The sequence below is a fragment of the Oncorhynchus mykiss genome, chromosome 11 (genome assembly GCF_057628025.1).
Source record: "Oncorhynchus mykiss isolate SJ-2025 chromosome 11, ASM5762802v1, whole genome shotgun sequence".
In the NCBI taxonomy this organism is placed as follows: Eukaryota; Metazoa; Chordata; class Actinopteri; order Salmoniformes; family Salmonidae; genus Oncorhynchus; species Oncorhynchus mykiss.
This window is the reverse complement of record NC_143032.1, coordinates 47,934,403-47,956,519: the sequence shown is the minus strand read 5'-3', so window position 1 is coordinate 47,956,519 and position 22,117 is coordinate 47,934,403. Positions and strand designations below refer to the sequence as shown.

The window sequence follows — 22,117 nt, the reverse complement described above, 5'->3', positions numbered from 1 at the left end:
GGGGGTGGAGACAATCACAAGGACAGGTGAAACAGATCAGGACGTGACACTGTAATGTCAACCATTAAGAAACTCTAGTGATGACCTGAAGTCAGAAGCCAGTGAAGCAATTATCGAGGTGCTCATTAGGTCTAGCAGATGTCTACCTGCACAAATTTCTGCGTGCACACCTGAGCCTCCTACAAGTAATCTGGCCAGTCAAACAAATCTGCCAGCTATGCCAGAGGAACATTTAACTACTACAGTTAATGTGGGTTCTGAAGCCTCTGACATTATGGATTCCTTTGTGAGCCATATGAAGTGTATTTGCACAATCAGGTTTTACAAAAGTGAACCTTAGGCTTGCTAAAAGGTCACAGAATATGTTGAGGGAATTTACTCTCAACTTTTGGCCACCACAAGCAGAGATCTTCATGATTTTCCATCCAGAGCATCAAGCCGCTGTAGCTCAAGCTTCACTACCTCTCAAGTGACTGTTCTTGATGGTAGTAGCTCTCTAGTGTCTGGCAATTTCTCGCAGATTTACAATAATACCGTGATTTGTTCACAAGGGCGATCTGTCACTGACAGAAAACGTATCTGGGACCTCTAGTCCCACAATGGAGGCCGAACACCATGGAAAAGTGACTTTCCCAGCTAAAGTTCTTACAGTTAAAATGGCTGACGACATCCTTGACAGAGAGGCATTTGTCATAGCCACTGGGTCTGAGGAGCAGGCCTGGAGTGATTCCACGTCTCCACAGGCAGTGAAACAAGGCAAAGGGAGGTTCAGATTTCTATCAAAGATCACCACTTTCAGAATCAACCTCAAGGTACACCAGAAATGTTTCTGGTTTAAGTTTCATTATTAAGTATTGTTGAAGGTAGGCCTATTTGTTATCTTGCGCCACACTAGGAAACGTATCAAACGTTGTACTAGTTTTCAATGAACAACCCTTTGAATTGTTGTTGAAAAAGTTATGGTGTTTTAAGAATTCCATTTGTGATTATTTACATTGTTTTTCTTTCTGAAACAATTAGTGCTTCAAGTGGAGCAACATAAAGGGAGGTCCAGCCATGAAAAGGAAACACAGGACCACATTATGGTTCCCTGTGAGGAGCATTGCACACATAAAAGTCTATCCGCTAATCAATAATGTTGTCACTTTTATATATTTTCCAGTGCCTCAACATTAGCAACGTGTTCATGTGAGAAAAATGTTTGATGAACACGAAACATAAAAACATTCAATCTTTGTAGGCCTACAGAAGTACCTGATAATGTTATGTATCTAGCAGGCCAAATAGTGCCAAAAGTTGTCAAGGCTCCACTTGAGGAGAGTATTCCGTCCACCTCACAACCCGAGAAAAATAAACAAAAACTCCATCTTTGTCAGGATGTTCTCGGCCATCACAGCAAAGGCCTTCGCAAAACATTAGAAAGTTAATCCAACGTCATACAACAATACACAAGATCTGTGTATCGACACAATCTTGTCTCGGAGCAGTACATACAATTCCTTCGACCTCATGGCTTGGTTTTTGCTCTGAAATGCACTCAACTGTGGGACCTTATATTGACAGGTGTTTGCCTTTCCAAAACATTTACCACAGGTGGACTCCAATCAAGTTGTAGAAACATCTCAAGGATGATCAATGGAAACAGGGTGCACATGAGCTCAATTTTGAGTCTAATAGCAAAGGGTCTGAATACTTATGTAAATAAGGTATATATATCTATATATGTTGGTTTTTTTAGGTGCAAAAATGTCTTAACCGGTTTTTGTTTTGTCATTATAGGGTATTGTGTGGAGAATGTTGAGTTAATTGAATTGTTATAGCGATGTTTTCATTTAATCAATTTTAGAATAAGGCTGTAACGTAACAAAATGTGGAACAAGTCAAGGGGGTCTGAATACTTTCCGAAGGCACTGCACCACGACTAAGGGCTATTCCTTGTACGACGCAACGCGGAGTACCTGGACACAGCCCTTAGCCGTGGTATGTTGGCCATATATCACAAACCCCCGAGGTGCATTATTGCTATTATAAACTGGTTAGCAACGTAATTAGAGCAGTTAAACTAAATGTTTTGTCATACCTGTGGTATACGATCTGATATACCACGGCTGTCAGCCAATCAGCATTCAGGCCTCGAACCCCCCAGTTGACAATAAAAGTTAGCACAATGATAAGCATAGCGCATAAGGGAAGTACCAAAACACTTCTATATAGGGGAGGCGCATGTAAGCAGATGAGGAATTTGGCTAGAATGGAAGAAATGGTATAGTAAAAACTGCAAAAGAGTGAATGTAAACCAGGAAAAAAACACACTACCGTCCCCCTGTGCCCAATAAGGTTGAACTGCTCCAGGAATTTGTCACAATCGTGTGGTGGCTTTGATAAGCTTGTGCTGCAACAGAGAGGAAGAGAGAGGCTGTCTCCCTCTAGCATGTGGCGTTTTTTCAGCGTTTCGCCGACGCATTTGTTTTTTTATTTTTATTTTATTGAATATCCAAAACATACAATATACTTGCAGTGAAGCCGCTCAACAACTACACCACACCAGTCATCCAATAGACTCCCATTCAGAGCGACACACAGAAACATCTACGGTCAATGCCTTGCTCAAGGGAACGTCGACAGATCTCCCACAAGGCAGAACACTCCCAAGATTTTTGTATGGAGGCCAACGAGAGTCGAATTGGTCAACAAAGTAATGAATGGCTTATTTGCTACATGAGGTTTATTTGCAGTAATATAAGTTTTCTAATGCTTACGTTATGAGTTTACTGACATAAGTAGGACACGTGATATCCCTGCAACTTTGAGGAAAAAACATTTATATTCGAGTTGTCTATGTGTATTCATGGTTGAGGCTAGTAGCATACTAAAATCTCTCCCATTGAATACATGCGTCAACAACCTTTATCGAATAATCAAGAACTGAGATGTAAAGGGAGCTGGACAGCCCACCGTGCCTCTGTGGACAACGACTCCCATTGTTATAGCGAAGAGACATGTGATCTTGTCAGTATATCGAAAATATTTGTCTTCAACAACGGAGCGACTCTGCACAAGGCTGTGACGTTTACTGTGATACCCGCGTTGCATTGTGGGTATTTGAATATTGCAACGTACCATTTGATTATTTTAATCAAGTAATAGTATTTGAGTAGGAATATTCGGTGAATATGTGTCTAAATTGTTTATGCATGATAAACAATAATATCATTTTAAAAACAACATAAACGTTGATTCTTTCACAGTTGCATTCTGGGAAATATGTTAATATTCCAGCAGTGTCGTTTGTAGCACGTAGAGATCTTAAATGAAATAGGATGTCAGACAATTTCATTGGGACTTAGCAAGTTAAATATATTTGTTTCTACATAATATTTTTATGTATAACATAAGAAGACATATCTGTTAACTTGGATGACAGTCTTGGTAAGAAGCGTTTAGCAAGCTTTCAGATGCTCCTCCTGGTCAAGACTGCATGGCTAGCTAGCTAGCTAGCTACATTAGAACACTTTTGACTGATGCTGAAGTTGAGGGACGTTGCTTTTTTTGCACGTTGGGTTTAGTTCAGGTGTTTGCTAGTTATTAAGTTACGTTAGCTACCTGCAAATGTTGTGTTGCTGATCGCGAATGGGTTTGGATTCCAGCACGCTCCCCCTGCTTCCTTTCAATATTGTCAGCTAGCTACTGTAACGTCCTGTATTTTCAATGCATATTGCCCTATAATAAATTGATCCCTGGTTTTGTTATCATTCATTTTACATTGTTTTTTTTAAAAGGTGTCTCATCCATTATGTCCTCGGATGAACTTCTTGCACAGAGGGAGAAAGTCGAACGCCAGATTTTGGTGCTCGAGCGCACCCTTGGTCCCGAAAGCAACTCCATTGAACTATCTTCAGACAGTTGTTCATCTGGTGGGTATCTGAAGTATATTAAAGCAGTAAGTTAGGGGTGCGTGTGTAAAATCATTAGGGAAGCCGTATTACAACCTATGTGTTGTGATAACTGCGTTGTTTGCTCTATAACCCTGTTAATTCATATGCCTTGCGACCATGATATATATATACACACACACACCAATGTAATGAAACAGGCAGGGAGCAGGTCTCGAACCCTCGACCTTCTAGCCCGAAATCCAGTGCGGATATGGACTCTGCCGCTCAAGCATGCTTTTGTGGCACAGTCGATAGCTCGCTGGGCTAGAAGGTTGAGGGTTGGAGATCTGCCCCCTGCCTGTTTCATTATATTGGTGTCAGAAGTGATCGGACCTTGCATCCACGACAGTGCGTGTGCTTGGCCGGTGAGCGCGTTCCTGTAAGACTTAGTCGCAAGCTAAGTTAATATTCCAGCAGTGTCGTTTGTAGCACATAGAGATCTTAAGTGAAAAAGAATGTCCTTTGAAAGGAGGGAGTAGTGTAAGGACCCTGGGTTCATAAGCTCTGATATCGATTCTGCCGCTTGCGCATGCTTTTGCGGCACAGCCGATAGCGTGCTGGACTTCGGGCTAGAAGGTCGAGGGTTAGAGACCTGCTCCCGGCTGTTTCATTACAATATCTAGTAATGAAACAGGTAGGGAGCAGGTCTCGAACCCTCAACCTTCTAGCCCGAAGTCCAGCGAGCTATCGACTGTGCCCCAAAATAATGCTCAAGCGGCGGAGTCGATATCCACGCTTATAAACCCAGGGTCGTTACAATATATATATATATAGGGCCGGGCGAGACTATAAGTAGACAGTTGCAGAATAAATTCAACCACACCTTGGTTTATTACAAAACCGGTAGCCACCTCTGTCCCGTGAAGTCCACACAGCATATTGACAGTTACATGACCTAGCAAGTTAATGTTAACAAAATCTTCAGACCACTAAATAACTATTGATTTAGAACCACCGAGTTACCGCAAGTCGCAAATTTCAACATCACAAAATCTCCTCTGCTTAGTCTAATACAGTGACTATTTAGTCCAATTAATGTCAGCTAAATATGATGTGGCTGTCCATGGTTCTGATTTCTGTGCATTTGTGCAAGTCGCAAAACATGTTGACTCACCCTACTTGTGGAGAAACGTCAATGACCTTTTTTTCATGTTGACGAAAAGGTCTATCACTCTGTCATACAGTACATGCTTATGTTCTTTTGTTGTCCTAGGCTACCTGGCTAAAATGCTTGCTCACTAGCCTAACTTCTATTCATGGGCAACGTTAGCTAGTTAACATTAGCCTTCTACAGATTGAACTTCCATCCTCTAAGGCCAGGGCAACAACAATGTATGAATTAATGGTTGGATCCGAATCGCCATTATAATCATTGACCAGTACGGAGAATTAAGTAAAACCACAAGTCCAAATCCCTATCCCCGTGGCAAATTTAGGAAAGGGTCAATTCTAGCCAGCTAGCCACCGGAACACAACAACACAATGATGCAACTATTCATGGTTTTCTGTCAATGAGGTATGCTCTCAATGGGATTTGATAGGAGTGATGCCAAATCCAAGCTGGCTTCCCTTGACACTTTTTTGGTGTGCCAGGACCATTCACTGTTGAGCTCGCTCAGATTAGCTCAACGCTGATTGGCACATTTTGTAATACATTTTTGGTCAAGGGAGGCCAGATGCTCGCTGGCTTCCCATGCCTTCAATGTTAAGGGCGACAACAATGTCATACTCGTTTGGACCAGACCGTATCAGATAGATGACTTCCACGTAGAGAGACAGAGGGGCGCTGTTTCACTCGCTTGGATGCTTTCTCTTGTGAAGTACATTCAGCCTCTTGCGAATTGAAGGTAAATTATGAAACACAGAACTATTATGTTTATTAATTCCTTTTTTGGGAGGGTTGTTTCTGCGTTATTGTTGCAGTGAGCTTCCAGAGAGAGACCCTGACCCCCAGTTTTTCAGAAGTTATCAATCTAGGTTTCGTCTATGGGTGGTATTAAATGTATAGCAATTACAAATCATTGACATGAATGGGAACTTCCATTCTATGAATTCTATTTCTATGCTTTTAATCCTATCGATAACTTGAAAAACTGGACCTTAGTCTAATCATAGAATGCAATTTAGTCTCCACGACTCCTTGGCTGTGTTTGCTTGGCTAAGGGCTTCCTAAATGTACTTTAACATTTTTATTTTTTACTGTTGTCAGATGATGGATCAGACGATAATGCATCTCAACCAGAAGATTTGGTAAGACTCATTGACATCACCATTAGTACCGCGTGATTTATCTCAGATGAATTGAGAAATAATGTTAACCTGCTCTTCTAGGGTCCTCCGGGGGACCTGGAGGCAGAGCGGGAGCAAATACAGAGAGAGATTGAAGAGTTGGAGTGCACTCTTGGCCCAAATGCATCTAATGCTGAGATTCTGTCAGGTAGCCATTGCCCTTGACTTGTGTTCTTTAAACAGGTTATGCATTGTTTCATGAATACGTTTTCCTGCTAATATGCGTTTCTACCACATGTGACTTCTTTTATAATGTGTTGAAACAGATGAGGATGTCCAAGGAAGTGAAACAGAATCGGTTCGTATTGATGACCATTTTCACTATTCTATGACTCCAGTTTTCAGTTTATCACATGATGTAAATAATACAGTATGTAAAGTAAGGTGTCTGTAAAATGCCTGCCCTCTCCTATCTCCCACATCTGGTAGAGCAAAGAGGACAGTGCTGAGGAGCTGGATCTACCCCAGAACACAGATACATGTCTGCAAATGAACCTTGTTTACCAGGAAGTGTTGAAAGAGAAATTAGAGGAGCTGGAGCGACTGTTATCAGACAATCAACACCAACAAGTAAGAGGCCAACAACTAAAAGCATACAGCTATTCTTAAAGGTGCCGTATGGAATCTGTTAAATGAAGCTGTGCGATGTAATAATGTCCGTCTTTCCCTACAGAAAGAGATTATGACTCAGCTGTCTGCCACAGGATCTCCCCAGGCTACCACATCTGGACAACCCACACTGAAGCTTTTCTTGGGGAGCTTTCTGAAGCCCTATTTCAGAGATAAAGTATCATGTCTGGTAGGTATTAGACTGCAGATTCAGTACAATATGAGCAGGGTCAGGCGGATATAGCCTTGGTCAAAGATATAGTACCAGTCAAAGGTTTGGATACACCTATTCATTGAAGGGTTTTTCTTTTTGACTATTTTCTATATTGTATTATAATAGTGAAGTCATAAAAACGATGAAATAACACATGGAATCATGTAGTAACCAAAAAAGTGTTAAAGAAATCAAAATATATTTCAGATTCTTCAAAGTAGCCACCCTTTGCCTTGATGACAGCTTTGCACACTCTTGGCATTCTCTCAACCAGCTTCATGAGGTAGTCACCTGGAATGCATTTTATTTAACAGGTGTGCCTTGTTAAAAGTTAATTTGTCAAATTTCTTTCCTTAATGTGTTTGAGCCAATCAGTTGTGACAAGATAGTCCTAATTTGTAAAAGACCACATCCATATTATGGCAAGCACAGCTCAAATAAGCAAAGAGAAACCATTATTTAAAGACATGAAGGTCAGTCAATCTGGAAATCTGGAAAATTTCAGGAACTTTGAAAGTTTCTTCAAGTGCAGTCGCAAAAACCATCAAGCACTATGATGAAACTGGATCTCATGACGACCGCCACAGGAAAATAACCACCAGAGTTACGTCTGCTGCAGAGGATAAGTTAATTGGCGTTACCAGTTTCAGAAATTCCAGCCCAAATAAATGCTTTTCAGAGTTCAAGTAACAGACACATCTTCACATCAACTGTTCAGAGGAGACTGTGACTTAAGCATTCATGATCGAATTGCTACAAAGAAACCACTACTAAACGACACCAATAATAAGAAGAGACTTGCTTGGGCCAAAAAACACGAGCAATGGACATTAAACCGGTGGAAATCTTTCCTTTGGTCTGATGAGTCCAAATCAGAGATTTTTGGTTCCAACAGCCGTGTGTTTGTGAGATGCAGAGTAGGTGAACGGAAGTTCGCCGCATGTGTGGTTCCCACCATGGAGGTGTGGGGTGCTTTGCTGGTGACCCTGTCAGTGATTTATTTAGAATTCAAGGCACACCTAACCAGCATGTCTACCACAGCATTGTGCAGCGGTACACCATCCCATCTGGTTTGCGCTTAGTCCCGCTATCATTTGTTTTTCAACAGGACAATTACCAAACACACCTCCAGGCTGTGTAATGACCATTTGACCAAGAAGGAGAGTGGTGAGTGCTATATCAGATGACCTGGCCTTCACAATCACCGGACTGCAACCCAATTGAGATGGTTTGGGATGAGTTGGTCCGCAGAATGAAGGAAAAGCAGCCAGCAAGTGCTCAGCATATGTGGGAACTCCTTCAAGACTGTTGGAAAAGCATTCCAGGTGAAGCTGGTTGAGAGAATGCCAAATGTGCAAAGCTGTCAAGGCAAATGGTGGCTACTTTGAAGAATCTCAAATATAAACTGTGTTTTGATTTGTTTAACAACAATGATTCCATATGTGTTATTTCATAGTTGTGATGTATTCACTATTATTCTTCAGTGTAGAAAATAGTAAAAATAAAGAAAATCCAGGAATGAGTAGGTGTGTCCAAACTTTTGACTGGTACTGTATATCTCCATGTTTTTACATTGCCTCTCCGATTCCCACAGGGCCCACCTGCTAATCCAGAAGCCAGAGAGAAGATGAGTAAAAGGATCGGACCTACTGACGACGTCAAGATGAAAAGATGTGAGTACAAAAATAATAATTGTTAGACCTTAGTGCTTCTTGCACCCTTGTTATGTGACATCACCACTATCAGAATGTGACGTGGCGTCTTGATGACTTTTTAAATTGCCGGTTTTCTATTTTCAGGGGAAGGCTGGCAGAAGACTCTGCTGATAAATGCTGTCATGAAAGACAGTATGAAACGCATGATACAGCCCAAGCTGTCCAAGTAAGTAAAGAGTAAAGGGTTGTTTTCCCCTGAAGAGTATTTTATCATTTTTTTAATACATCATGTACAGTGCCTGTAGAAAGTCTACACCCACTTGAGCCTGTGGAAGAAGAATCGATAACACAAATTTCAACTGCAACATTTGAACATTTTTCACATTTTGTTGCTTTTTAAAGTGGGATTGAAATAGATGTGATTTTCTTTTTTTTTTTTGGCATTGATCTACATAAAACACACTAGTGTCAAAGCGAAAAGAAAATGCATATTTTTAAAAAACATAATTAACTAAAGTATAGTTGTTGTATAAGTATCACCCACCTTGTTTAGGCAAGACTAAAGTAGTTCAGAAGTCAAATTTGGCTTAAATCACAAAAGTTATATGCATTATTGTGTGAAATAATAGGGGTTAACATGATTTTTGAATGACTACCTCTGTCCTCCATAAATCCAACATCTGTAAGGTCTCTCAGTCAAGTATTGAGTTTCGAGCACAGATTCAACTACAAAGACCAGGGAGATTTGCGAAAGCCTCATAAAGAACATCAGTGATTGGTAGATGGGTAACAATAACAAATCAGACATTTGAATATATCTTTAAGCATGGTCAAGTTAATAATAATGATGTTGTGGATGATATATTAAACCACGCAGACACATACAGTTCTTCTGAACTGAGCTTCAGGACAGGAAGGACATTTCTTAGGGATGTCACCCATGAGGCAATTAGGGGATTTTAAAAAGGCTACAGATTGTGGCTGTGATGGGAGAATTTAGGATGGATTAACAACATTGTAGTGACTCAAAAATAATGACCTAAAATACAAAAAAAATATGCAGAATTAAAAAAATATTCCAAAACATGAATGTGTATTTAACAAGGCACAAAATAACGCTTTGCCTAAATGCAAAGCGTTATGTTTAGGGAATGGTGGTGGCTGCATCATGGTATGGGTATGCTTGACATCAACAAAGACAGGCAAAAATCCTAAAGGAAAACCTGCTTCAGTCTGCTTTACCCCAGACACTGGGAGAGGAATTCACCTTTCAGCAGGACGATAAACTACAACACAAAGCCACACCTACACTGGACTTGCTTACCAAGAATACAGTGAATGTTCCTGAGTGGCTAAATTACAGTTTTGACTTAAATCTTGAAAATCTATAGCAAGACTGGAAAATGTACGTCTAGTCATGATCCCCAACATCTTGACAGAGCTTGAAGAATTTAGAAAATAATAATTGGCAAATATTGCACAATACAGGTGTGCACGAGCTTTGCACACTTGCTAAAGGTTTTTCTAACATGTATTGACTCTGGGTGAATACTTGTCTATCTATTCACGCTATATTAGTGTTTAAGTTTACATTCATCTTTAAAAATCTTTTTTTTTTTCTTCTACTGACATTACAGAGTATTTCATGTAGGTCATTGACAAAAAATTACAATTAAATCGATTTCAATCTTCCTTTGTAAAGCAACAAAATGCCAAAAAAAGTGTAGATGGATTTTGAAATGGTAATGTGTTATTCGCTCCTGTGCTTTTCAAAATGTAGCAAAACTTCTGATTTTTACACAGGGTGTATGAAATGTAGCTTAACATTTATTGAGGATTGGTGTCGGCCCATCTGTTGAAAGCTTTAACAACTGAAAACGTTCTACTCTGGCTGAAAATAGTAGTGTAGGCCTACTATGATAGCTGTTGTATTTTATTTCTCTTTGTTTTGTGTTTTCAAGCACTTTGAGATTATTTCTGTAAAGAAAAGCGCTGTAGAAGTTGAATAGATTAGGATTATTAACCCAATGGCCTTCATGAATGACATGAAGTTTCTTTTGTCTCATAGGGTGGAATACCTCACACAGAAAATGGTCAACTCTGAAAATGTGGAAAAGCAAATCCTGCGGAAACAAATCGCTGAAATTGAAAAGGACATTGAGGCCATCAGGTGATTACCGTCATAACTCTTTCATGGGAAATAATGACCTAGCCTATTAAATCCAAGATGCGTCAGGTTGTCTTGTCAGACAGGTCTGTTTTGTTCTCACTTAACGCGAAGCGGTTAAATGGATTTGAATTGTTTAATCGATATCAATCAAACCATTGCTGTATGACTGTTTCTGCTTTACCTTGCAGTGCGCTGAAGGAGGATGAGCTGATGGGTGGCCGCTATGATGACCATGATTGGCAAAAGATTTCCAATATTGATGTGGGTTGAGTAACTTCGGTCATCTCCCCCCCGTTTGTTTTCCTATTGTTAAAAAGGCTTAAGTGTTGACTCTGAAATCATATTCCTATCCAGTTTGAAGGCATCCGTGAAGCTGAACCCATAAAAAGCTTTTGGCAGAACTACCTGCATCCCTCCATTAACAAAGCCAGTTGGAAGGAAAACGAAATTGAGATGCTCAAGAAAGTCGCTTTAAAACATGGGCACCACAACTGGGATCTGATTGCTGATAAACTTGGGGTAAGAGCAGATGTATAGTATTGGCCAATCATGAATCATGGTCATTACCCCTTCCTATCAGTGGGATCCAGAGGCGTGATTTCCAGTCCTGATTTGCACAGTTTGATTGGGCTTTGCTTAGAGATAAGTGCCTGGTACTGAACGGTTAAAGTTTCTCGGTAGTAGGTAGATCAAGTGTAATTCCCCGAACGTCTTAACACAAACCATTTCTTTGAATGTGTAAACGATTCAGCGTTATCGATTCTGAACTCATGTCCCCCCCTGTCTGTCACACACAGACCAACAGGACAGCCTTCATGTGTCTCCAGACGTACCAGCGTTACATCTGTACCGACTTCAGGAGGAGGAGGTGGGGCGGCGCGGAGGACGAGATCCTTCGAGAGCTGGTGGAGAAGATGCGTATCGGGAACTACATCCCGTACACCCAGAGTAAGTTCCCACCTCCCAGTGTACACCCTGGGGTTTTACACATTAACTCTTTTTTTATTGTTTGTGCACATCGATGACGGTTGTTGTTATTGATGTCCCCTTCACTGTTATGCCCCAGTGGGGGCGAGAAGCTCTCGCGATACTACTTACTGTCCACTGCTCTAGTCTACTAACTACTTTCTCTAGACAAAGTGCTTGTTCAATACAAGATACTGTAGCTTGTCGTTGTAGTGCGTCGTCTGTTTGGTTCTGGCAATTTCACTTGCGTTTTCTGTGATTTTCTGTTTTACTCCAGTCTCCTATTTCATGGAGGGCCGGGATTCATGCCAGCTGATGTATCGGTGGACTCAGGTTCTGGACCCCACCCTCAAAAAAGGCTATTGGTCTAAAGAAGAAGATGAGGTATGGTCAGGAGGGTTTGTGAATTTTTTGGTTGGGAAATTGATTTGATTCATCGAATCTGTTACAAGGGCAGTTTGAGATGTGCCGATATGTACACTACCGTTCAAAAGTTTTTGGGCCACTTAGAAATGTCCTTGTTTTCCATGAAAACATACATGAAAGGAGTTGCAAAATGAATAGGAAATATAGTCAAGATGTTGACAAGGTTATAAATAAATAAAACATTTAGTTAAAATAATAATTGTGTCCTTCAAACTTTGCTTTTGTCAAAGAATCCTCCATTTGCAGCAATTACAGCCTTGCCAACCTTTTGGAATTCTAGTTGTCCATTTGTTGAGGTAATCTAAAGCGATTTCACCCCATTCTTCCTGAAGCACCTCCCACAAGTTGGATTGGCTTGATGGGCACTTCTTACATACTATACGGTCAAGCTGCTGTCAAGCTCCCACAACAGCTCAATAGGGTTGAGATCCGGTGACTGTGCTGGCCTCTCCATTATAGACAGAATACCAGCTGACTGCTTCATCCCTAAATAGTTATTGCATAGTTTGGAGCTGTGCTTTGGGTCATTGTCCTGTTGTAGGAGGAAATTGGCTCCAATTTAAGCGCCGTCCACAGGTTATGGCACTTTGTTGCAAAATGGAGTGATAGCCTTCCTTCTTCAAGATCATTTTTACCCTGTACAAATCTCCCACTTTACCACAACCAAAGCACCCCCAGAACATCACATTGCCTCCATGCTTGACAGATGGCGTCAAGCACTCCTCCAGCATCTTTTCATTTTTTCTGCTTCTCACGAATGTTCTTCTTTGTGATCCAAACACCTCAAACTTAGATTTGTCTGTCTTTTCCAATCTTCCTGTGTCTGTTATTTTGCCCATCTTAATCTTTTATTTTTATTGGCCAGTCTGAGATATGGCTATTTCTTTGCAACTTTGCCTAGAAGGCCAGCATCCCGGAGTCGCCTCTTCACTGTTGACATTGAGACTGGTGTTTTTTTGCGGATACTATTTAATGAAGCTGCCAGTTGAGGACTTGTGAGGCGTCTGTCCTCTTGCTCAGTTGTGCACCGGGGCCTTCCGCTCCTCTTTCTATCCTGGTTAGAGCCAGTTTGCGCTGTTCTATGAAGGGAGTAGTACACAGCATTGTACGAGATCTTTCTTAGCAATGTTCTTGGCATTTCTCAGAACAAGAATAGACTGACAAGTTTCAGAAGAAAGTTATTTGTTTCTGGCCATTTTGAGCCTGTAATCGAACTCACAAATGCTGATGCTCCAGATACTCAACTAGTCTAAAGTCAGGGCAACAGTTTTCAGCTGTGCTAACATAATTGCAAAAGGGTTTTCTAATGATCAATTAGCCTTTTAAAATGATAAACTTGGATTAGCTAACACAACGTGCCATTGGAACACAAGTGTGATGGTTGTTGATAATGGACCTCTGTACACCTATGTAGATATTCCATTAAAAATCTGCCGTTTCCTGCAACAATAGTCATTTACAACATTGTCTACACTGTTTCTAATCAATTTGATGTTATTTTAATGGACAATTTGATGTTATTTGAATGTGCTTTTCTTTTCAAAAACAAGGATGTTTCTAAGTGACCCCCAAACTTTTGAACGGTAGTGTATAGTTATTTGATAATATAAGTTGTGCTCCGATTTTTGGTTGTTGCAGATGTTACTGAGCGCAGTGGCTAAACACGGGGCAGGGAACTGGTGGAAGATCCGTCAGGATGTGCCTGGCAGAAATGATGGCCAGTGTCGGGACAGGTGAGGACTAATATGGACTGATCGATAGAGCTAATACATTGACCAAACTCTCACCACATTCCCTGACAATTTCCACGTTGGCCAACCCATTTTAGTTAACTCAAACTTAAAAAGTGTTAGAACATACTGTCACTGACAAACTCTGTTTGACCCTGTAGGTACTTGGGCGTCCTGGTTGGGAACGTGAAGAAGGGGCCCTTTGACGAGAAGGAAAAGGCACAGCTCAGACGATTGGTGGAGAAATATGGACGTAGGAACTGTTATAGAAAGCTGACTCGCACAGAAACTATATCAAAATAATCCATCGTCTTTCTTGATAATAATCGTCTAACGGTTCATTTGGTCCTTTTTTATAGGTAAATGGTCTAAGATAGCTGCCGAGATTCCCAACAGAATTGACTGCCAGGTCCTTCATCAGTGGAGGAAAATGACCGGGTACAAGGTCAGTGTTGACTATGTAGCGTTCATGTCTCTCTCAACTCAATCTGTGACACTGGACACAGTTAATTCTTCTCTTGTTTTTGTAAACAGCCCAGAGAGAGGGACAAAAGTAAAAGAGCATTGCAGCGAAGGAGAAAGATCGCGGCTGTGAGGAGCATCAAGAGTAAGCTGATGAGGCTAGACGATGATGAGCACTCAAGCTCCGACGAGGAGGAGAACGTCGAGATTGAGTTTATGGACAGTGACGACGAGAAGAAACAGAAGTTCTTTGAACCGCACTGGTCTGATCAGGAAAGTGACATTATCAAAGACTACACCCAACCAGACATGGAGCAATGGATCCCCGTGCTAGAGAAGGAGTTTGAAGGGCTGGGGAAGGTGAGGAGCACGATGGTTGAACGGCCCAGCAAGAACACAACGCAAGAGCAGGCAACGACGGACAGCCAGGATGCGGCGCGCAAGGTCACAGTGGTACGTTCCACTATCCTGGACCAATTCGGCAAGCCTGCTGCCACTGTCATCGGACAAAACCCCCCAATCCTAGCAAAGAAGGTACCGGCATTTATTTATTTCTAAACAATCATGTGTTGCGCCATTATGTGTTTACCTTAAGCACATTTTCAACACCTGTCCCTATTGTCATTTTGTTCCTAAATAGCACTCATCATAACGCATACTGTGGATCTGCATCGGTAACCATAAATATTGACTTCATCAGTGTATCACAGAACAGGATCATTAAGCTAGGCAGTTAACGTTAATCTGCGGTTTGGAGTGTGGCGTCAATTACACCGTGCTCATTTTGAAGTGGGTGTCACTGTTTATGACCTCCTGAAATAGGATGATGATTTTAGAATATGTTGGAAAGTTAGCAAGCTAACCCATTGTGCTGGCTTTGTGACATAAAGTAGCATGTGACATTCTCTGTATGTGTTCCTTCTAAAGGATTACAACAGTGACCTGGCCATGCTGAAGGTGTGCTACGGAGAGGTGAGAAACCTGATCGCTTGGAAGAAAACCAATGCCAGAAAACACGTAAGTCGCCAGGTGACACTCTCTTTGTGTTGAAACAGGTGTTTCAATTGCTTAAAAAAAAAATCAAAAACAAAGTTGTTTCCAGTGGGTACATTTTTATTCATTTGTCTGTATACATTATAATAAAAATATGTTGCATTGTTATTATTATTACAATCCATCAATGCATCTGACCGTTTCATACAAATACGTAGATATAAACTGTTGAACCAAGGTTAGAAGGGAGTGAACAAAATATGTTGTCATAGTTGTGTGCTCAACGCTTTAGTTGCATGGCCCATCCAGCTCAATCTATGACACAGATTGAGCTTTGTGACCTAATACAGAGGTCACAGAGTCTGTGATACAGGTCTTCTGTTTTCTATCCCATGCATTTGTTTCTGCAGAAAAACAGTGGGCCTATCAGCGGTGACCAGTCCTCAAGACAAAAGGAGTCCTCTGCCAACCGTGAAACCTTCGTCACTCTCAACTATTCCCTTCAATTGGCAGTCACTCCCTGGGTGGGCAATGTGCTTATGCCCCCACCACACTCTTCAAACAAGCGCCGTGAAGGTACTTTACGAGATGTCAAGGCAATAAGTCACAACTTCTCTCTCACTTGTAGAAAACGACTATTTGCATTTTGGTGGTTTCATAATGGTTCTTTCAGGACTGAACCGATGATTTGATCCTACGATCTCTTGTTGTTTTTTAGCGGACATGGTGCGAGAGAGAGCAGAGAGCATTGGACTCACCAATAGCCCAGTGTTCTTGTTCTTTCTGCAGGTAGGGAATGAACCCACAAATATAACACTTTCTATGAATGGGCACAATTGTCATTTCATATTATGCCAGTCAGGTTTTACTTAAGGATGCTAGCTCCTAGGCCAGCGTTTCCCAAACTAGGGGTCGAGATTGCCTGATTTGAAAATAGATATAAATAAAATAGTTAATAAATAAAATTGTGCTTGGTTCATAGAACCGGGGTTACGTCAGTGGTTGTGGTTGTAATAAACTGGGGGGGTTTAATGTTTTCTTCCTACAAATGTGGCTCTATCTTTTGAACCGTTTAAGCTACAAAATATAATGACCCCAACACTGAAAGACTTTCAGGAACACATTCACTGAGTGTACAAAACATTAAGGACACCTGCTCTATCCATGATATAGACTGACCATGTGGAAACTGATCCCTTATAGATGTCACTTGTTAAATCCACTTCAATCAGTGTAGATTAAGGAGCGAAGATGGGTTAATGAAGGATTTTTAATCCTTGAAACAATTGTTGACATGGATTATGTATGTGCGCCATTCAGAGGGTGAATGGGCAAGACAAAATATTTAAGTGCCTTTGAACGAGGTATGTTAGTAGATGCCAGGCACACCGGTTTGTGTCAAGAACTGCAACGCTGCTGTTTTTTCTTTACCCTCAACAGTTTCCCGTGTGCATCAAGAATGGTCCACCACCCAACGGACATCCAGCCAACTTGACACAACTGTGGGAAGCATTGTAGTAAACATGGGCCAGCATCCCTGTGGAATGCTTTCGACACTTTGTAGAGTCCATGCCCCGACAAATTGAGGCTGTTCTGAGGGCAAAAGGGGGGGAATTCAATTCAAATATTAGGAAGGTGTCCTTATTGTTTTTTGTACACAGTGTATATTTACCCACAAGCCAAGCAGGACTCATTAGGACAGAGTGAACAGACCAGGCACTAACTCGGACTGGGGGGGAAAAAATAACATCAATGATGTTCTTTTCTACACAAAAGATCATTATAAATTCTTGCCTGATGATCGTCTGTAATTCCCAATACCTTTCTGATGCATTTCAGTCATTTAAACCATACTACCTTCGTATTGAAATACTGTACTGTCAAAAGTAGTGTCAGACTGATTTGTAATAGACTGAATAGAATTAAAAAGTAAACTTTGGCTGTTGATTACATTCACTTTTTTATATTCAAATGGTGTCGTGGGCCAAAAAGGTTTGCGAACCCCTGATGTAGGCCTATGCAGATATTCTGGCCAGTATAGTAACATACACTACCGTTCAACAGTTTGGGGTCGCTTAGAAATGTCCTTGTTTTTGAGAAAGACGCCTCACAAGTCTTCAACCGGCAGCTTCATTAAATAGTACCCGCAGAAGTTAATTGACAGCATGCCAGGGCGGATTGCAGATGTCTTGAAAAAGAAGGGTCAACACTGCAAATATTGACTCTTTGCATCAACTTCATGTCAATTAAAACCTTTGACACTTTGAAATGCTTGTAATTATACTCCAGTATTCCATAGTAACATCTGACAAAAATATCTAAAGACACTGAAGCAGCAAACTTTGTGGAAATTAATATTTGTGTCATTCTCCAAACTTTTGGCCATGAGTGTACACTGTATTTCTAATCAATTTGATGTTATTTTAATGGACAAAAAATGTGCTTTTTTTTCTTTAAAAAAAATGAGGACATTTCTATGTGACCCCAAACTTTTGAACGGTAGTGTACAGGAAAGATTGAACACGTGCTCTTGATATGCCAATAAAGAAAAAACATGACTACTTATTATGGTACACAATTAATGCGTCATCAGCCCAGAGTTTCTGAAAAAGGTTTACTGATTATAATACCATATTTTGAAGCCGTTGTCAGCGATCCTGATTGTATGACCAATATATAATGCATTGCTCGTTTTCTAATGTTGTGATCCGAAACAGGTCCTCAGTTTAGATGCAGAAGGCTGTAAGCAGATCATTAAAATGCGTAACAACCAAGTGAGTATAATTTACTATAAACAAAACATTCTCGTACTTTACAACCTTCATAAGGTTTTACATTTTTGCATCTAAAGTCATTTCTACTTATAATCAATTTGAACAGGCCTTATTGTAACAATTGTGACGTCAATTTATCTTTTTCAGGCTGTACACCTGGGAAACAAATCTTGGGAAGCGAAACAGGGTAACATTATATTTGCATATGGCCTTGAATATGTCGTACGTACCCTGTGAAAGTGACGGTCACTTCCGCTGTACTTCCGCATCGTTTACCATGCTGTTTTGAATTGGCTTCGTGATTGTGTAATGAAATCATGTTAACGCTGTCAGTTATAAAATGGTGTGTGTTTATAGAGGAACTTACAAGATGCCTTTTATGAAGTTCTGTGCTTGAAGACCAGTGCGCTACGTCTTTGGGCATTGAAGACCATTATTATTATTATTTTTTAAACGTTTAAAAACTACAGGGCTGAGGGGCAGTCACTTCCTTGTTACTTTCAGTGTATTTATACCACCCAAAATCACTTATACATTAGCTAAGAGACTCAGTACTCAGATCAGTGATGGTCAACTGCACAGTATTTTTAAATTTGTTTTAAATACATCTATTCATCAATATTACATTTTATGTGAGTTTAATGTAAATACCCCTGTTTTATTTACTTTTTCTAGCTTCATTGAAAAACCCAAAGCAACTCCATGGTCCCAGAACAGTGGCCAGTATGCTAAACCAGAAGGGAAATGAGCAGAAGAGGAAGCAGAACAGTCAACTTGTGATGATGATCCCGCAGACCTTTGTCATTGCACCGAAGGTAGTACAGTCCATCCCACATCCTGCGGTCCCCTCCACTCCAACTTCCAGACAACAACTCATGCCTTCCGCACTTACCCAACTCAGACCCTCTACCCCCAGCCGACCTATACCCTCCACACTTGGTCAACCTGTACTCTCTACCCCCAGCCTACCCATACCCTCCACTCCTGGTCAACTTATAACCTCAACCCCCAACCGACCTATACTCCCTGCTTCCCTTTCCATCCAATCCTCAACTACAATAGACCGGGTGAATGAGGAGGCTAATGAGAATCATTCAGGGAAAAAACGCAATCGTAAACCTACTGCGAAAGCACAAGCCCTCAAGGATGCTGCGATTGCTAAAAAGTCAGTGGAAGAGTCACCCAAACGCAAGAAAGCCCGTACCAAAGAGAGCCTAGTTGTCCAGCCTTCTAACGTGGTTATGTCCCCTCCACAAACTGCCTGGGTCCTGATGCCCATTGGACTTGTGCCAATCAGTGGCATTGGCATCCAGATGACACCTCAGAGTCTACCACGAAATGCTCTTGCACCTGCTTGTCCATCTCCTATTATTATCAACCAGAAAGTCCCTCTAACACTAAATGCTGCTGCAACACAAGCCTCTCCCAATATGACCTATGTCTGCCCATCTCCCTCTACCCCTAAAGACCCATCTGCCCTCATGGTATCTCCTGCCTCATCTGTAGCACAGGGAACTGCCTCCCCATCTGTAAACTCTCTCTCCACCTCCATTACCATCACAAGCAACACTGCTCTAAGAATGACCAACCCAGTAAAACGCATGAGAATAACTAACCCAGTCATGCAGGCTGTGGCAACCACTTGTCCTCAGCTCAATGCAGTTTCACCTATTCCCATGAACACGGTCATCTCGGCTCCCATCAGACCGCAGACTGGCCCTCCACAGGCTTTAGTCTTCAACGTCCCTCCAGGCTCCCTTCCAGCCTCATTCCCACAGGGAGCCCTCCGAATCGTGCAGCTTAACCACCCTAAAAGTGTCCCTCCACCCCGCAATCCGGAGCTAATGCAGTTTGATCCCAACCTGATGTTCATGGAGGACCCGGCACAAGTGAGCGAGTGGTTGAGCGGCAAGCGAGGAGTTGCGCTTCCGGATTTGGGCGTCACTCTGCCCTACTTACCCCCTTTTGTCAGCAGTCTTAATACCCTATCGGGTCTCCTGAAATGTAAAAAGACATTGGCAGTTCGTGCAATGCAGCTCCTACCCCCAGAGGAGAAAGAGAACCAGGAAGAACAGCAGCAGGTAGCTGCAGTGCGGAGCTTTGTGGCAGAGCGCTTCAGCCATAACCCAGGCTACCTGCTCCTGAAGGCTCGCTTCTTGTCCTGTTTCACCATGCCTGCTCTTTTAGCTACTATCAATCCGGTGAAACTCTCCAATTCCCCCACCCCGGACCATGGTGATGTGGAGGAGGAACCTTTCAGGAACCGTCCAGTGGAACAGACGGATACTGGGTATGAACAGCCAACAACACTCCAGGTGAGTTCAGTCTCAAACCATGTGTTCGTAAACACTGCCATGCCGTCCTCCTCCTCTCACTGAACCACTGTGCTTGTGTTATGCTCTTTTCTCAGGCCCCTCTGCTAAGCACAGACGGAAAAGGACCTCCTGCCACCTCCTTCTCTGGAATCACCACAAGAAATAAAAGTCGCTACCTCAACATGGACACAGAGTAAATGGAGTCGTTTTGGAGTGACGTGTGGTCTTACGGGTTAACCAGGTTTTGTGTTTGAAAGTTCTTGCCAATTTTGTGATGTTACTGGAATTGATAGAAGATGGCAGTGGATAGCTGTATTCTATGTCACTCAGTACAGAATAGTTCAGACGAATTTTAAGCTGTCGAATTTGCACTAAACCAGTGGTCACCAACCTGTTCTGAGTCAAGATCACTTTGAGTCCAAATGCAAGCCGATCTACCGCTCATATTTTAAATAAACGTGACTTAAGAAATGTAAGCCTACGCAACATTAGCCAGTTAAAAACAGATCTGTAGCCATGAAGTTAGTGCAGTAGGCTATAGGCCCCAATACATTATCACTGCATATTTGTTCTGCTTGAATTGCCCTGGCAATGTTCTTCTCAGACCATTTTGAAAATAAATAAATATATATAAAACACACATTTGGTATATAATCACACTGGTAATAGATCATTTGTTTGTGAGGCACAGCTGAGTGAGCAAAATTTGCTTTTATTTTTTTACTGGACTGATGGCCTGCATCCGATGGTCAATCTGAGGAGAAGGAGCAGCTCTTGAGGCTTCCTCTCATCCGACTCGCCATCTCTCCGCTCACCTGCCCTCTGCTGAGAAAAGGGGACACAGTCTTCCAGCTGATGGCAAAAGTCAAGTTGCACTGCATTATTTCTGCCTCGTGCACAAATTAATGTTACTCCTATGACCAGAGAAAGTGAAATATTCCTCAATATTAAAGACAAGCAGCTAATAATAACACAAGCTTATCGGAATGCTTTTCTATACTCGTTCATTGCAGCTGCAGTGCTGGTTGTGGCGAGATTGGAAGTAGGGGGAATGTGCATTCTATGATGGCTTATGAAAGTGTTGACAGGGCTGAATAACTTGAACATGAACTTATAAAAAGTGCAGCTCTTTGCTGTACTCGTTGAGTCTCTAGTCATGGTTTTTAAATCTGACAGTATCAACTTTGCTGTGAGTTCAAGGCTTATTTTTACAGTTTAAGGCACAAGGACACTGCAGACATGGTGGTCTGAGCTATGATTGGTCAGTGGCAGGCCTATCGGTTCACTTGATTTGCTCTACCTTCAGACACATGAAATTGTTAAAAATGGGAACACAGTCTTCCCTGTGCTAGGGCTGCTGAATCAAGTGCACCTACTGTCAACAGTGGGGAAAAAAACAAATAGCATGGCTTAGTTTTTAACAATCGACCTGTTGGTGACCACTGCACTAAACTAATGGTTCATATTTGTACTTGTTTTTGTTCATAATTGAAATTTTCTTATACATATTGTGAAAAGAGAAAGTTATGTTGACCTGTACATATTTTGTAATAAATCATTCTACTTGTTTAAAAATAAA

The 22,117-nt window shown here is 41.5% G+C and overlaps 1 protein-coding gene across 2 annotated transcripts; it reads left to right on the top strand.

Annotated features, from left to right (window-relative positions):
* Positions 1–3,094: 3,094 nt before the first annotated feature.
* Positions 3,095–22,117, top strand: LOC110535744 (snRNA-activating protein complex subunit 4). Of its 2 annotated transcripts, XM_021620970.3 has the most exons (25): positions 3,095–3,429; positions 3,780–3,914; positions 6,145–6,185; positions 6,267–6,372; positions 6,491–6,522; positions 6,654–6,794; positions 6,898–7,023; positions 8,642–8,720; positions 8,847–8,928; positions 10,771–10,872; positions 11,061–11,133; positions 11,227–11,391; positions 11,670–11,820; positions 12,116–12,222; positions 13,903–13,997; positions 14,156–14,247; positions 14,354–14,439; positions 14,529–14,990; positions 15,384–15,473; positions 15,860–16,025; positions 16,168–16,238; positions 18,167–18,223; positions 18,371–18,410; positions 18,899–20,538; positions 20,634–22,117. In XM_021620970.3, exons 2-25 carry the CDS (start codon positions 3,794–3,796, stop codon positions 20,733–20,735), a joined length of 4,227 nt encoding a protein of 1,408 aa, XP_021476645.2. In that variant the 5' UTR covers positions 3,095–3,429; positions 3,780–3,793; the 3' UTR covers positions 20,736–22,117. The 2 variants fall into 2 exon arrangements, with proteins under 2 accessions (XP_021476645.2, XP_090046363.1); XM_090190237.1 differs by lacking the exons at positions 18,167–18,223; positions 18,371–18,410; positions 18,899–20,538; positions 20,634–22,117 and adding an exon at positions 16,890–17,387.